The sequence below is a fragment of the Taudactylus pleione genome, unplaced genomic scaffold (assembly GCF_031769625.1).
Source record: "Taudactylus pleione unplaced genomic scaffold, aTauple2 ptg000206l, whole genome shotgun sequence".
NCBI lineage: Eukaryota > Metazoa > Chordata > Amphibia > Anura > Myobatrachidae > Taudactylus > Taudactylus pleione.
The window spans coordinates 5895026-5913135 of NW_028284608.1; the positions used below are offsets into that span (position 1 = coordinate 5895026).

An 18110-nucleotide genomic window follows, 5' to 3' on the forward strand; every position below is an offset into this window, starting at 1 on the left:
CCAGCACTTCCTTTTTAATCCAGGATTTCCCTTTAATACACGCAGAAAAGAAAACCACACATGCAAGACCATGAAAAAGGTCTATTTACTCCTTGTCTGAAAATAGCATAAGTCAGGTGGTTTAGAAACTGCAGAGTGAATGGGAATGATGAACAGGACACTTGAGCGAGGCAGAGTTACCATATGACCTGCGTACATGCTAGAATGTGAAGCATTACACCTTCTACGAACATGTATGAAATGCAAACATGCATTGATGTTATATATACAGTATAGTGCCAGACTTTTTCTGCCTTAAACTTGGGTCTTTCTTACATAAAATTTTTTAGCTTGACTGTTCCAGAAGCTAGTAGCAATTTCAAATCCACACATCTACTGATGAAGTGGGCTGAAACCTGCGAAACGCGTAGTTTATTTAGAACATTGGAAACTCTAACTGCTTTTATAAATCACCTTCTACTCTAATATCCCAGAAATCAATGAGCATTAAACTATTACAGTTCTGGATAATTTTTATTAAGAAAGAATTTACCTATGTCAATGAGATACCTATCTTTATGCTGCTCCTGAATGTAGCCTAGTTTTTGTACCTATGGGGGACATATAGCAAACCTTCTAAAGGGTGAAGAAGAAAACAAGAGGGAAGTTGCCTATAGCAACCAAACAGCTTCTACCTATAATATGATAGAATGTACTTTGTAAAATGTACATGTAAATGTACTAGAAGCCTATTGATTTACTATGGGCAACTTCTCCACTTGTACACTTCTCTACTCTTTTGACGGTTGTAACATTCCCTCCTATCCCCTATATTCATTAAATTTATTGCCCAAAAACAATGCTTTTGACCCCCCTTCCAAAGCAAAAAACAAAACAAAAAAAAATAATATATAACTAGTCACAAAGCCAGGACGCATGACAAGCACATGACACTATGTCTATTCAATAAGTTATGAAACCTCCAATCATTAACGGAAAAGAAATGCTAAACATTGTCATCAGCATGGTATAAAAGGAAACACACGAGCCAAAAGAAATATATAAGATATAATGTAATAGCGTTAAGGAGATTAGCTGTAACAGAGGACCATCATGATAATGATCATATAAAATTACATCTAGTGGACATATAATCTATAGTCACCAATCTAATTATCAGATGTCTGCAGCACAGAAACATGTTCATTAGATTACCTCTCTTAAGGTGATTAGTGTCTTCTTATCAATTGTTGCCCTCTTCACCAGCTCCTTGTTATCTTTTTCCAGTTCTTTCACCCTGGCGCATGACTCTTTAAATGCACTTGTCTCCTTGGAAAGTAACTTATTTTCTCTCTCCAAATTGGAGATCCTCACGTTGTTCTCCTCCAGTGTGAGGTCTTTAATCTCGGCCTGTTGGCGCAACCTCTTGTTCTCCTTCTCCAGCTGCTTCTTGTCCTTTTCTAATTGGCATGTCTCCTGCTCCAGCAGCTTAGTCTCCTTCTCCAGCTGCTCCAGTCGCTTACTGGAGATCTTCAGCTCTTCCAAGTTCTTCTGCAAAGTCTGGTTCTCCGTCTCCAGGTCTTGCAGTTCATTTTCGAGCTGTTGGATTTTCTTATTGCTGTTCTCCAGAGCCTTCTGCAACCTTTGGTTCTCAGTGTCCAGTCCTTGGTAGCTGACTTCTAGACGCTCGGTTTTCTTGCAAGAAGCTCTCATGAGGTCCATTCCTTTTCTCAGTTGCTGCTTCTCATTTTCCAGTTCCTTGTTCTCTAGCTCCAGCTGGGCCATTTTGATATTTGTGCTTTTGAGTGACTCAATCATTCTCCGGAGGTCCAAGTTTTCATCTTCAAGCTGGGTGTTCTCCTTCTCCAAAGACTCCATCTGGTACTTGAGGTTCTTCAGGCCGTCTAGTGTCTTCTTCAGTTTTCGGTTTTCTATTTCTAACCCTACGTTTTCTTGCTCCAAGGACTCTGCTTTTTCACAGATTATATTCAAATTGGTCATCTTTTTCTGCAACTGTTCATTTTCTTTCTCCATGCGGTGGAGATCCTTTTCCAGTTCCTCCGCTCGCTCGCCTTTCTCTCTGAAGTGCTCCAGTTCTTTTTTTAGCCGTTTCTTCTCAAACTCCATCTTGTTTAATTTACTACTTGTCTCCTTTATGGACTCGTGCAGGATCTTATTCTCCTTCTCTATGTCCTTCATCCTGGCTTCAGCTCCGATCTGTGAACGCTGTCTCAAGGAAGCAATTGTTTGGTTCAAGTGTTCATTTTCTTGCTCAAGGCCTTTGATCTGAGTGATCGCAACAAAAAAGGGGTCAATATTATTAATTGAACCAGTTTAGTTTCAGGTATAAAATTAATCATAAGATTCTGCTTATAAAGGTTTATGAGCTAAGGAAGCTCTGTACTATTATGAATTATATATACAAACAGTAGTATATTGGACCCAGCATATGCCAGATCACCTTAGTATTGCCCGCTCTCTCTCCACCCCATCCGTCCCTATGCTCTGTTCTGCAATCTCCCTGCTGCTCCGTCATGGCCCTGCTCTGCCACCTGCACTACAACCTGACGCGCCCCACGGTAACCACTGCCCCTGTGAGTTATATACCCGGCATTTTGTGGAAGTCTTTTACTTTGTGAAAAACTTCTCCAGGGGAAGCTGACACTGCGCATCCGCACAGTGTCAGTGACCGCTGCTGGCCGCAGGCTGCAGGAGAGGGATCAAAGGACCTCAATAGGCTTAAATCAGTTTACGCCATCTGAAGAGGTCATTTAAATATAGGGCTACCTTCAAATAAAACATTACATCACCGAGTCAGGAAAGGATGTCATCTGCTTCAGGCTCAATAATATAATAAAAAAAAAAAAAGCAGCAAGGGCTAGGGGGAATAAAAATAAATAAAAATAAAAAAATAAATAAAAACTCTATCCCATTTTAAGCAATGCAGCCTAATGCTGGCCATCCACTATACAATTTTCTGTCAGATATCTGTCCAATCTGGCTGGTTGGAATGAAAACCTGGTAATGTATGGGAGCAAATGACAATCGTCCATTTACTCACAAACACTGGAAAAGAGCCAAAAATGGTTGTTCAGACAAATTGGTTAAAACACACAAATGTAACAAATTTGAACAATTTTTTTTGTCCTTTTTTCAGTGTTTAAACCATAAGATCGACTGTCATTTGCTCCCATACATTACCAGGTTTTCATTCCAACCAGCCAGATTGGTCAGATATCTGATAGAAAATTGAATAGTGGATGTGAACGAACGAATCCGGAGTGTGTCAGTGACAAAACAGTCACATAATCGTATTCAGGACAGACAAAACTCCCTCACATTTTTTCAATGGAATTCTGTTAACATCCTGCACTTACAAACACATCATATTCAAACAGCACGTTGCAAGTAACATCCAATGATCATTCAAAGGAAAAGCCTCTAGTCTAGTCCAATATGTGAAAAAATACACAACAATCATCATAGTTCAAGTAGTTTGCAATAAAAGAATAACATCTCCCCATACCGCAAACTCCTCCCTTGCAGATCACTTTAACCTATAAGGTTTTAAGATCATAATATTTAGCGACAAAGTGAACAGAAATCAATTCACAAATAGAGACTTTCTCCCTTTACCTGCCATATACTGATAAGGAGGAACCTGTTAATTAAGAGCACAGTAATTTGCAGAGGTTACAGCTTGAAGGAAGCCAGATGGACCTTACTGAAAGTGAGCAATAAAACATTTATCATTAAAAATAATTAAGGTAATGATCACACTTAGCAGTGACATTAATTATGTATGGGAGCAAGATAGTTTTTTTTCTTTCCTCCCCTTAATTCAGTTGATAAGACATGTGTAGGGTAAGTACATGAGACGCCTTGTGTGTTCCGCCTCTGTACCTGTCTCTCGGAGTTCTCACGCAGAGTCTCGATGGTCTTCTCCAGCTGTGACTTCTCTTTCATAAGGTCATCGCTCAGGTGTTGGCTGCTCTCTATGCTCTGTCTCTCAAGATTTAATTCAGCTTCTATTTTTTCAAGCTAAAAGAAAGTAAAAACATAACAGTATATTACATATATACAATATGAACAATGGGTTTCAGCATCAGGTTCTCTGCGATCGCTGTCATCAATATTTTTCCAGCCTTATAATACGGAAAATCTGTAAATGTTTGCAAGGCCTCTTACTTATTTAGTGACAGCTGTTTATATTGTGCACACTTAGTCCGCAGCGCAGTGCTTTACAAAGAGTGTTTCAATCATTCATATCAGTCCTTTGTCCAGTGGAGCTTACAATCTATATTTCCGAACACATGGACATGTACACCCTAGGGTTAATTTCACATCAGAAGCCAATTAACCGTCAAGTATGTTTTTGGAATGTGGCAGAAAAAAACCACGCAAACATGGGGTGAACATACAAACTACACACATATAGACCATGACTGGAATTGAACTCATGCTCTCGGTTCTGTGAGGCAGTTTATGCGAACCATTACCCCATCCTAGCTTGCCAGAATTCTTAGAACAGAAAAGTGCAATGAAGCTGTATCGGATTAGGTCTGTAACAAATATGCCCACACTAATCTAATATTATTTTAAGTTATAACACAAAAATGACTCACTGGTTGATGTGGGTGCATTCAAAAAGTTGTGTTATATATTTTGAAATCCTGATAATAACATAGGATTAGCATTTTTAATAGTGTTCATCATTTGGAGCTTTTCCAAGCAATTGCTGTCTAATTTGGACATACAAATGAATGGTGAAATTTATCATCGGTAAGGCTGTAAGATCACAGACACAGATTTCGGCAAAAAATAAATTGCAGCCCGGCGCCGCAGGGGGGGCTGCAAGCCGTACGCCCGCTGAGATTTTATTACCAATGGGCGCCCGGCTCCTTCCCTGCAGTGCCGCGGTAGCCAGAGGCTGGAGTTCTCTTCTGAACTCCAGCTTCCGGCTCTCCCCACGGCCCGGGTACTATGGGAAAGACGTCATGACGTCTCTGCAATAGTTTTGAGGAGCAGCAAAGCGGACCAGACGGCAGCGGACGTAGTAGCGGGTTTTAAGGCAAGTATAGTTGGTTATTTTTTTGGTGTAAGTGGCACTACAGGGGAATTACTATGGGGTCATTACTTAATGGGCACTACTACAGGGGCATTACTATATGGGCACTACTACAGGGGCATTACTATATGGGCACTACTACAGGGGCATTACTATAGGTGCACTGCTGAAGGAGGCATTACTATAGGGGCACTGCTGCAGGGGGCATTACCAGGGGGGGCACCAAATTACAGTCTTGGCCTCGGTGACAAAAATCCTAGTTTCGAGTCAACCCTGGCCAACATAATTGTGGAACCTCACACACGTCAACTACAATCCAGTAGCCGAATGGCTGATTAAATTCCTACGTGTGACAAGACTAGTTTAGGTGTTACAATGCTCAATAAGTCACTTTCCAATTCATGTAACAATAAATACAAGTCATTATAATAAGGCTAGGATTACCTTTTTACTAAGTCTTTGGTTTTCTTTTTCCATTTTCAGGATTTTGGCACTGGCCCCCTCGGTGGAGCCCATAGCGGTCCTCAGCTCTTCCACTGTAGTCTGCAAAGTTTGGTTTTCCATCTCAAGTTTCAGCAGCCGGCTGGAGGTCAGCTCATTCACTTCATGTCCCAGAGACTTCTGTGGTGCTACACAAAATACAGTGTACAAACAGAAAAGCTAAGTGGTTTGTTTTTAATTTATTTTTTTATGTATTCTGTTTTTATTAAGAATTTAAAATAAACTCATTTTATTTTTTTTTATAATATAATCTGACCTCGAAATAATGCCTAACGACACAAACTTCAGAGTTTAAATGGTCTGTTAAAGAATACAACCAGTTACACGTTACTGTTATTCAGTGTTAAATGATCATATTACATTATAAAGCTTAATTCAAAATGACATACAATAATTCAAAGACAATAAAACTTTTTTTGCTATAAAGCTAGTGACGAGTCCATCGCACAATATATTCCAGGTTGCGCAACTAAAAAAAAAAAAGTATCCAATATTTCCCAAATTTCTAAAGGTCGATTGGATTAAACAACTTTTTTTTACCATCAAAAATAAATTTTTAGAAATGTAGAAATATTTTTCTAAACGTAAACCTTATATTCATATAGCAGCAATAATTAACATTTGCCAACTAATGAACAATATGTTTAAAAAAAGTCAACCTCATCACAAATAAACGGCTCACAAGAAGAATGAACATAACGAGGAAGAATGATCAAACCTGTGGAGAAGTTGCCCATAGCAACCAATAATGATTCTAGCCTTCATTTTATAGAAAGTATTAGATCAATGAAAGCTAGAATTTGATTGGTTGCTATGGGCAATTTCTCCACTTGTAAATCTTTAGAAGATTTGTTAATCTCGCCCATATTGGGAGATTTTGTGTTGGACATAAAAAACTCTTTTGCATATACACAAATATGCACGTGAACACTTATGTCTTCGGAGTATATGCACTAAAGCGCGGGCTTTTGGAAGTGGAGACGTTGCCCATAGCAACCAGATTCTACATAACATTTATCTAGCACATTCTAGAAGACAATAATGGCTAAAACCTGAATGGTTGCTATGGGCAACATCTCCACTTCTAAAAATCGGCATTTTAGTAAATATACCCTTTCATAATCGTAGCTCTAGTAAGACCCATTTTGTGATATGTGGAACCTTAACAAAGCACATAGATCCATGCTGTATAAACATATGGTTTATATACCATCAGGCCCAATCTTTACACTATTCACGTGTAAGTACTGAATTTATGCTTCAGAAGTAACATACATGACAACGTGCAACATGCATGCCTACGCCCCATTTGTGCTCCACTTGTAAATGCCCGACACCTGATACGCCTCCTAAAGCAAAAGGGGTCACAAGTTCATGAAAATGTAAGCTGTGCATATGCGCGGTGTGTGAGATAAATAATGACGTTACATGTAAATCAGCGGTGATATTGCTGGTTTTATTTAGCTTATCTGCTTTCTGTACAATTTAGTTAGACATTTGCATATTATTTTGCCTAACTTTAAAAATGTTAACAAGCAAAGTGAAAGTGAGACTGATCTTTAAAGGTTAAACATTCATATATGGTGCAATTTGTTCTAATGCTCACTGATTCAAGTTCTTGCAGCTATTATAATAATTTATTACTCTACATGCTTTTTTATTTGGATATTCAACATTTCTGTCCGAGTCAGAGGAGAACCAGGCCTGATATGGACATTTGCCCAAAGTCTGACCTTTCATGGGACTCTATTGGAAAAGGATTTAGAATTATTTTTTTTCTAGGTTTGTATAACTAATTGTTAGCCAGTGACAGAGTGGTAGATGAACTATGAGATAAAGTGAAGAGAGATAAAGTACCAACCAATCAGCTTCTAAATGTAATTTTTCAAACGCAGCCTGTAAAGTGACAGGAGCTGATTGGTTGTTACTTTATCCCCCATCCATCTTATCTTTTTCCAAGGTCTTTGTACATCTACCCCAGAGAGAGCTCCGGGAGAGAGAGATCACTGCTAGATTCCTCTATACACCCGCACACTGGGCTGGTCTGCCCAAAATGTTCTCTTCACACAAGGATACATCTGACAATGCAAAGGAGAGTGTGACGGTCTCACTGCATGATACGCCTGGAAGCTGCCCTGTTGCAGATGAATGCTTATGTCTTACATAGAAAGCACGGATGGACTGTTACACATGTGTGACTATAATCTCTATAGGTCAGAGTGGGGGCGCACATTATGTGCAGGTGACGTTAGTGTTTATACAAGTGTGAATGTGTTTGTTTGTATATATATTTGCAAATAAACTCATGTGCCCTCTTTAACCTAAAACCACCCCTTACATAATCCATTAGAAAAAACATCTAAAATCCGCTATACCAGATTCAACACTGCTTTCAACCGGGATGCGGTCATAAAACCGACAGTCGGGATGCCGACACTTATAATGCCGGCGCCAGAATCCACCTGCCAGAATCCCGGCCGTAAGTACTGGGGTTAGGCGGAGGGTTAGGCACCAGGGGGAGGGTTAGCGTTAGGCACTAAGGGGGGAGCGTTAGGTTTAGGGTGCGGTGAGGGGAGGGGGGAGGTTAGGTTTAGGCACTAGGAGGGGGTGGTTAGGTTTAGGCACTGGGGATTGAGGGTTAGTGGTAGGGAGAGGGGGAGAGTTAGGATACTGTTAAGTGTCGGTATCCTTACCCTGTCAGGAAACTGGCATTGGGATTGAGATTTTGAAAGCCAGAATCCTGAGCGCCAGCATCCCGTGCCCAACCCCTTTCAACCACCATCAGCACATGTTTAAGAACGAATAAAAGGTGCCAGCGGGCATCTCATATTTCAGGTGTTGATCTAAAACAACAGTATGCAGTCACTATGCTGACATCTACAATGTCAACGCTGACATAATGTCCATGGCCACAATGTTGGATTAGAGAAAAGCTATGAATAGGGTTAAGGTTAGGCTGTGGTTAGGGTTTCTTTTAGGCTTAAACTAAAGTCTATGGGAAATTGCAGACATGTCGACATTGTGAATATAGACATTTGACACATTGACATCCTTGCAAGTTAACATTCAGATCGCCGACAAAATATACCACACACAAAATAACATACACACATACATTGGGAGCAATGACATTCTGGGCAATGTGCATGGAGTGTCTTTAGAACGTCCACTCCCCGGCCAATATCATATCGTGGCTATGCGCAGGAAAATAAGCAAAGCCTGCCCTACTGTATTAAACAGCAATGTGTGCATCTGGCCATGGAGGTGATATCTGGCGGCACATTGCAGAGAACTGAATTGTCCTCTCTGGATATTCTTCCCACACCGGTACAAACAGTCTAGAAACCGTCCTCCTTACTTTCAGGGAGGTCACTAGTCTTAGACAGCTGCTCCAGCTCCCAGCCGAGGTGTAACGATTCATCCATGCTCTGCTTCTGAGCCATTTCTAAGGACATGTTTTCCTCCATTAGCTCCTCAATCCGCTTTCTATCCAGGTCACGCTCCTAAGAATAAGACATCCCTAGTAGTAAGTTAGGTTTGCCACCACCCAGAGGAAAACAGAGAGACAGCTACATGATCAAAATGTATATAATATTTATGTACAGGATAAATACATCTACTATATAAAAGTGAAAATTTGTCCTTCTGTCCTTCTATACAAATCCACAGTTTACAAGCCACGATCGTGAAATTTTACATACGAGCGTATTAAAACACGGCGGAGGCAAATAAAAAAAATTTTAAATCGAAATTACTGTTAATTTTTAATTAATGAAAAACCACAATTTTTGCATAGCATTCGCCCTCTACAGGTCAGGTACGGAATTACAAAAGGATTTAGCTTATCTACTATTTTTTCTTTTCTATCTTCTCTACTATATAAAAGCGAAAATATGTCTTTCTGTACTTCTGGTCTTTCTATACAAATCCACAGTTTACAAGCGAAGATCGTGACATTTTACATATGAGCGTATTAAAACACGGCAGGGGCAACTAAAAAATTTGTAAATGTAAATTAATTACTGTTAATTTTTAATTAATTTAAAACCACAATTTTTGCTGGACGCTCATTGTGGGGCCACACGGCATATGGGTAGGGCCTCAGAGCAAGCGTTTTGTGTTGTCATGTTCTGTCATGATCTTAATATTTATTATCGAAGAGAGCTTTAGCAGGCTTTGCCAGCATTCTCAGCTCTCTGACTATACCATATTACGCAACAACATTCACTTATTTCTTCCAACGGTGTCAAAATTATGACTTTGCAAGGACCCTCCTGTACTGTGAGCTGCCAAAATATTACACATGGAATGCTTCTCCAAAAATTTTTCTGCACAGAAAACAGGGAGTCACTGTAGATCAGTGATTCCCAAACTCGGTCCTCAAGGCACACTAACAGTCCTGGTTTTAGTGATATCCATGCTTAAGCACAGATGGTTAAATAAAAAAAACTGAGTTACTAATTAAGTCACCTGTGCTCAACTATGGCTAACCTTAAAGCCTGGACTGTTAGTGTGCCTTGAGGACCGTGGTTGGGAACCCCTGCTGTAGATGGTCATCCTGGTATCAGAGCAACAGAAGCTCTTGGCCGTGTTTACACTGTACATCCTACAAATTTTGAATGCTTCTATCTCCGAAGCTTGCTTTACACCGTTACAGGTCCTACTGCCTTCGAAGACCTTAGGACTGTTGATTGTGAAGTTTGTCACACTTTTTGTGAGGCCTGCCTAAGAAAGATAGCTTAATTGGAGGATGATGTGTAACCAAACATTCTTAAAATCCCGGGCAATGCCGGGTACTCCAGCTAGTATAGTATAAAATGCAGTAGGTGACAAAGATAAAATCTGGTGATTAAGGCCTCCAATTAAGAATGAGTCAAAACCCCTTTAGCACTTTCCACTATTAACGACTACATTGCTTATTTCATCTACAGGCGGCTTATGGTATGGTCCCCATTGCCAGCAATAGAGACCCAGCAAAGCCATTCCATCCATGTAAAGCTTTGCCAAGTCTCTGCCAGGTTGAGGCACAGACAGTCGTCACACATGCGCATTAGTAAGTAGCCCGTTGACACCGTTAGGCTGCCGCCATCACATCAGAGGACGCCGTGGAGGAGGTGGGGGAACACCACCGTCTGTGTCTTTAGTTTTACATTTCATGTAGTGGAGGCCAGTGGCTGACTTAATGTGGGGAGTTCTGAACAAGCTAATTGAAATATTCACAATTTAAAGTGCAATGTCAAAAAAATAAACAAAAAGATCTGAGCCAGCGCCAAAATACCAGGCATCCTTGTATTGTAACCGAGTGAGTGTTATAGCCCACAGCTGACGCCATATTGCCTTCCAGCACTCTATAAGTATAACAGATGACACACGTGGCCATCTTGTCACGTGGCCCAGGCACCAAGCAACAGAACACATTGGGTCTGTAAGTGTGGTGGGGGACTGGCTGCAATCACAGGCCGACAGTGATCATCTTTATTCTGCATTTAATACCACTAACTTTTGCCTGGACTATTACCAGACTTTGGACTTGGGGTCTGATTCAGAGATGTATGTACATCCAAAGACGAACGTACATCTCCGATTGTTTGGGGTCTGCGTGTGTGCAGAACAGGTCCTGCGATCTCACCCGCAGACTACCCTAAGCCGTAGCATGACTGACATGCTGCGGCATTTGGGGGTCAGAGCGGCGGCGTGCCTGGTCACCATTCTTGGAAATCTCGTCAACACAGTTTTCCGGGAGGGACGAGGCCGTGGTCTGCGCTGGTGGATGCAGATTCCTGACCTCTTGCGGAACCAGACACAGGCCAGGCTGCGGGAACGCTTCAGCTCCCACACCCTGACCAAAGGAGCAACCATCGTGAACAATCCCAGCCTGCAACATCGGTGGGTGCTGGGATCGCAAATGCAGCAAGGAGGTGTCTGACATCTCCTTCTGCATTCGCATCTGAGCTGGATGGATTTGCTAGGCCGCTTGTGTGCGTATCTGCAAACCTGTCCATCTCTAAATCAGTCCCTTGGTTGGTTGCCACACACCGTAACATTGCAGTAATTGCATGAGAATACTGATGATATTGCAGTGTGTGGGGTCAGGTTAATGTGATCACAAAACAGTGTAGTCATAGTTTCCATGCTTCTACATTTACGCCTAGGAAGTTACCCGAAATAAATTCAGCAGTCCTATGAAACCACGGCATTATTTGGAAACTCTGGTAAAGATTACAAGGCTGCACCTCAACAATATCACCCATAACCACAAAGTGACTCTTTAGTAATGAATAGTCGCACATACCGTCTCTACGTCATGAAATTTGGCCTTCAACTGTAGATTCTCTTTCTCCAACTCGTGCAGTTTATCAGAGCGGGCTCGCGCCCCTTCCAGCTGGTCTTCCAACATGGTTTTGGTTTCCAGAAGTACCTGATTGTCTTCTTTTAATTCCTACAAAGTTGTATGATTGTTAATTCTACTCTAGTGAGTTTGGTCTGTGTTACACAATTATATTTTATACACTCCAACTATACAAAAAAACTGTATTTTTTTTTCAGTTGTCCCTTACACAATAGTATTAAATCACATCTGGTCACCATGAAGGCCTCCATAGTGTGGTCTGCACCAAAAGTCATGAAACTACCATATACACCATTGTTCTCTATCTGTCATCACCATGTGCGTATTATGAGAAGAGGGGGCCCATGTGCAGTCTCCATCCGTCTAGCCAGCACCGCAACTGTGCCTACTGCTTATGCGCATGTCTTTGGGTAAATGGTGCGACTGCCATTTTGCCAGTGAATTGTGTAGCGCTGTCATTGTCAGCATGGGACTCCAAATAGGTATGTTCTGAAAAACATGGATGCAGGGCGTGCGGCCCCTGGACCACCCATCGATCCATGTGCACCTCACGCCGTGCACCCATTATAGATACACCACTGGACTTTACACAGTGTGTTTTATAATAGTCACCCTTGCATTATAGCTAGGCATAAGCTGCCCACACAGGCCCTGACATTACGCAATGAGGCCATAAGTGGGTTGGGATCAATTCCAGGATGTACTCGGGTCTGTTAGTGTTTCAGAAGATGACCTCACACTCAGACCTACAGTGGACATCCTCTGACCATGTATAACAATACGTGTAATAACAAACCGATCAATAGGATTATTAAAAGCTTCCTCTGAGGATATGCACACTGCAATATTGCGTCATTCTCCTGGTATAGCTGCGTGAGACAGCTTTACTGTAAGACTCTTCCACCTGGATTACAATTGCAGCTTAGCTCCAATGTGGTCTCTCTCTCTAGATCTGTAAGGTTACGACTTTGACCTTCAACTCTGTCATAGTACAACGTCTGCCCATAGTGGAGTCTCTATGCCCCTGAAATTGCTGATAACAGAGGACAGTAACACACATTTATCTGCACAGCGAACATGAATAAGATGCAAACATCCCAAGAAGTTATGTCCAGGTTCAGGAACCATTTCTATCTATATAATAAGCAGCTAAAGCAGGTCCTGAGATCGAATGCGCATATACATATGCATACACACATATACACTCCGCTGGTATAAGTACGGCACTCAGGGACAACAAAATATCCTAAAAAAAACCCAAATGTATTGAAGACCAAAGTTTCAAGGCATCAGGCCTTCTCTTCATGTATGTATATGTTTTTTTTAGACCCTGAAGAAAAGGCTGATGCCTTGATACATTGGTCTAATACACATTTCTTCAGATTATTTTGTTGTCCCCGAGTACTGTAATTTTCTAACAGTGGAGTGTGCATGCCTGAAGCTGCTTCAATAATTTGAGTGCCGGCAGGCTTTGAATTATAACATATATACATATCATATTATATATACAGTATATTACAAGAGCATTTTTGTAATGAACAAACTTGAACCTGATGGACACTAAATTAATAGATGAGTCACAGAGAAACAATATTATCTGTGCAGAGTGATTTCTATGTTGGACTGAAATAACCCCTACCCACATACAGTGAGCATTTCCCTTTAAACGCACTTGTTAAGATCTTAACTATTATCCCTCCGACAATCTTCAACTCACTCGCTGACCCATGAAGAAGGAACACGTCCCTGACTGACTGGCGTTCAGATGTTATCCACTTACCTCTACCCTGGCCTTATAGAACTCAATGTCGTGCATGCGCTCCTTGTACCGGCTCACTTCACTTTCAAGCTTGTCAACTCTGATTGCCTTCTCCCTGAGTGCGTCCAGCTCGTCTCTGTACACCCGAGCAGACCTAGCGTCCGCCAGCAGATTCATGTTCTAGGTTAGGGAGGAAGAAAGAAGCTCAAAATAAACAGCATCCACATAAATATCATGTACGGTGCTTTATGTAATAATGTTCTGATCTAGGTAGTCTAAAACGGTAACGTGAAAATCTGCAAGGGAAAATATATGACCTTAAGCACTCTTAGCTATGCCCACAATCCTGTAATCTCTAGAACGAGCAGGACCCTCCCCCGTCCTTTGTTTTCACACCTGCATTTATTTTGTGTACATTCTATGGGGGAAATTTGTTTGCGCTCCACGGCTGCTACTAGTGCGTTGACGATATTGGATACAAGGCTATTTTTCATTACCAGGAACGTTAGATTTTGACACTCCATCTTTTTAATCTTTATATGGTGACTAACGCAGAGACACATTCTGAGTCGTGCGCAGCGGCGTCCGTTGTTCATCTTTTGCCGGTCTTGCTCCTGCGACTTACAGGCCCTTCCCTGATGAACCCAGCACCACGACGGCCCGCCACACAGACTGTATACCCTCACTTGAGCTGCACACAAAGGCCTGTCTGATTAATCTTTTTATTTCCATCAAATTCCTCCAAAATGGAGGTATACATGCAATAACAAAAAATGAAGGAAAAATGTAGTGCATCACGCTATTATGGTTTTTACTAAGATGACCATAATTATTATGCGTCCGAGTCCGCCACCACTATCAGTGACGCGCCTGCAACACTCCCATAACACAAACAAGACCGCCCATCTCTGTGCATCTGCATAGCCATCTCCCCGTAACTTCGCTGCCCTGGAGCACCCAATGCACTTTTTAAGACATTTTTGAAACCATGTGTCACAACTTGCGGCTCTGTGCGCACGGACTCTGCGCGCATGCACAGGGAGACTTAGACACACAGTAGGAAAAAAAATGGTGTCCGACATCGCGTCCGATTCAGTATAAGCCCGTCTAACAGAGTGTCCAAATGTACTGATCTGGCTCATTATTTTGTCCATTGTATGCATGCTCTGCTCCAATTGTCCAATCTACAGTAGCTTCTCATGGAACCCTCTTAGGGGTGGGTGCCTAACCCTAACCTCCCCCCTAGTGCTTAACCCTAACTTCCCCCAGGTGTGCCTAAACCTAACCCCCCCTCTCCGCACCCTATACCTAATCCTCCCGGGGGGGTACCTAACCTTAAACTCCCCCCGGGGGTGCCTGAGCCTAACCCCCCCTTCCCCTAACCTAACCCTAACCCTCCTGGAGGATGCCTAACCCTAAATCCCCCCAGGAGACCCTAAACTTAACCCTCTCCCCCTGCCGCCGCCGCCCCCCCCACGCGCTGCTATCCGCTCCCGACACTTAGCTTACCTACGATCGGTATGCCGGGCGTCGGGATTTCGGCGTGGGGATAGAGATAGGCGTTGGTATTTAGACGCCTATCATTAGTCCAATGCCAGTATTTCACTGTGGGGAAACCGGCAGTCGGCATTTCGACCGCCGGCTTGCTGACTACATCCCCTTCTCATTACCTTACACTGCATACATCCTCTGTGTGTACACTATTTACAAATTACTGTAATTACCCTGATATACAATGTCATAAAGGATAACACTAATAACACCAATATGTATAAAACCCTACAATTGTGAGATTGATGGAAGCTTGAGAATTAAAAATTGATTGCAATTAAACTTTGCATTAAGACTTAGAATGGATCAATTTTAATTACCAACCTATATTACCGCAATGCTTTCTAGGATTTGCTGTCAGACAACCAAGAAAAGCATATCTTGCCATCTATAGCCCATTAATGTCATTTGTTTCAGCAAAGAGAATATTACAAGTAACATGACATCCACAGTATTCCGTGATTATATTACATCAATGAATAAAACACACATCTGAACAGCATAAAGTCTGACCTCCTGCTGCAGTCTCTTGAGCTCAGCCTCCAGCTGCGCAACCTCTTGTTTGCTATCCAAAATCTGTTCAGTCTTTTCTTCCCTTGAAAATAAATAGAAAACTTATTTTATTATGAGATCCAAAGGCATTCACAAGAAATGGCGGCATCTTACAATATTGTCTCATTATAACAGTATGGAGAAACAGGGTAAGACGTGATAGGCTTAGGTCTTGAATCTATATTTGTCTCTTTTGTGGCATGGGGATTTGTTACTGGAAATACTGTGATAGAAACAGAATATACCATCTATTACTTTATCTACTGAGGGCGAACCATTCTACTTAGGGTAAGATAGGGATAGTTTTCAGTTTCACCTGCACCTCTGCACTGGAATGGCAGGCACCACTTACCTGTTAAAGAGCTATAAACATGGAGTCTACCCTTGGTTACTAACAATTTACAAAGTACCATTTATTTTTAATACTTTTATTATTTCATTAACATTCCTTTTCTTTATTAAAACACACACTATTTTCAGCGCTTTCTTTGAGTGTATACACATTGTAAACATTTGTTTTATTAATAGAAAGCTGCTCATTCAAAATTTGGTGCACTTAGTTATTTTAGTTTGATCAAGTCCGATTCTGCTTGTATTATGTTATAGTTTATGGGAATGAGGTCTGTCCTGTAGAACTGTCTGGTGCCCTAAACACACTAAAGGGGGAAATTCAGTTGTTTTTTTTCGTAGCCGCGGCTCCTGTCTAAACAGACGGAAGCCGTTCGATTGTTTTTTTTGCGCCGGGCGCCCATCATTTATCATGGATTCCGTGCCCAAAATGCAGGGGATCCCATCTAAAGAGATTCAAAAGCTGGGCACCATAAAGTTAATGTGCCCAAAAGCCCTATTTATATCTGCTCGTACCTCAGGAGGCTGCTAGCAGAAATCCGTGATAAGCAATCGGTGCCCGCGGCACTCTTGCCCAGTGGCACAAACAATTGAATAGCTCCTGTCAGTTTAGATGGATGCTGCGGCCACGAAAAAAACATAATTTCCCAGATAGATAGTGATAAATGAAAAAAGGACCCAGGCTGTTGCATTAAACAGTATACACACACAACGATTTTGTTACCAACGATTTTATGAACGATTAGCTGTCAGATTATCTGTCAGATTTTTTAAGGTGTAATGAACAATTTTTTGAACTATAAACGATTTTTGTAACTTCCCTTAATGAAAATCGTTCAGTTGGCCAGTCAGAATGAACTACAATACAAACGGGAACGTGCATGAACGATAATCATTCATCGCTATAACTCAGAAACTGAACGATTTTTTCAATGATTCAACGATAACTACATCGTTATAGTTAAATCGTTCAAAAAATCGTTACGTGTGTATGCACCTTTACTGATTTATTTCAAGGCATAACTATCAAATTCAGGCAAAAGGACATCTAAATATACAATGTCTTTTCCCCTTTATTTTATATTATAATTCACAAATTGTTCCAGCCAGCCATATATTTAAATTCTGTGCACAGCTGTGGCTGTCTCAGCATACATCTCTGGCAATCAATGCAGATTAACAGTAGACAGACAATGTCAGTTCTCCATAGCGGATTATAGACCAGAGTTTACATGCAATCGTAGAATTGACCGGCCTGTAATTCATGTAGGACATTAGGGTGAATCGTCCAGTGAATGTACAGTTAAGGAAATTCTCTTGTTTAAGAGGATGGTGTATGTAGCAGATATAACAAATACAGTTTTAAGATATGTACCATCATCATTACTATATCTACCTTTTGAAGAAATTGTTGTATAAAGATTGTAGTAATAGTTTGAATTTTACAACCAAAAAACAGGAAAGGTGCAGACGTTACCACTACCAGTGATTGAATGCACAAAGCCAGCAAATCAACACACGGGACCAGTGAAGTGAATGAACAATGTAACTTACTTTAATAAAACAAAGGCAACAGGTCAACTTCCTTCGATGGCATGTTAAATCAAAGTACAAGATACTCCAAGTACATTAATACTAATTGAAGAAAAAGATACAGGTTGAGTCTCCCATATCCAAATATTCCGAAATACGGAATATTCCGAAATACGCAATATTTTTGGCTTGACTGAGATAATGAAACCTTTGATTTTTGATGGTTCAATGTACACAAACTTTGTCTAAGGCACAAATTATTAAAAATATTGTATAAAATTACCTTCAGGCTGTGTGTATAAGGTATATATGAAACATAAATGAATTTCATGTATGTACACAAACTTTGTTTGAGCCACAAATTTATTGAAAATATTGTATAAAATGACCTGCAGACTGTGTGTATAAGGTGTATATAATACATAAATGCATTCTATGTGTATATTTGGGTCCCATTCCCAAGATCTTTC

At 41.0% G+C, this 18110-nt stretch overlaps 1 protein-coding gene across 9 annotated transcripts in view; it reads right to left on the minus strand.

Annotated features, from left to right (window-relative positions):
• CCDC88A (coiled-coil and HOOK domain protein 88A) overlaps positions 1-18110 on the minus strand; it is a 199402-nt gene that overhangs the window by 67204 nt on the left and 114088 nt on the right. For all 9 annotated transcript variants that reach the window (XM_088478026.1, XM_088478025.1, XM_088478024.1 and 6 more), the window contains exons 9-15: positions 15721-15802; positions 13678-13836; positions 11841-11987; positions 8907-9051; positions 5492-5676; positions 3883-4020; positions 1195-2265 (exon numbers count right to left, since the gene is read on the minus strand). In XM_088478026.1, coding sequence (XP_088334152.1) covers positions 1195-2265; positions 3883-4020; positions 5492-5676; positions 8907-9051; positions 11841-11987; positions 13678-13836; positions 15721-15802 — 1927 coding nt within the window. The remainder of the gene's footprint in view (positions 1-1194; positions 2266-3882; positions 4021-5491; positions 5677-8906; positions 9052-11840; positions 11988-13677; positions 13837-15720; positions 15803-18110) is intronic.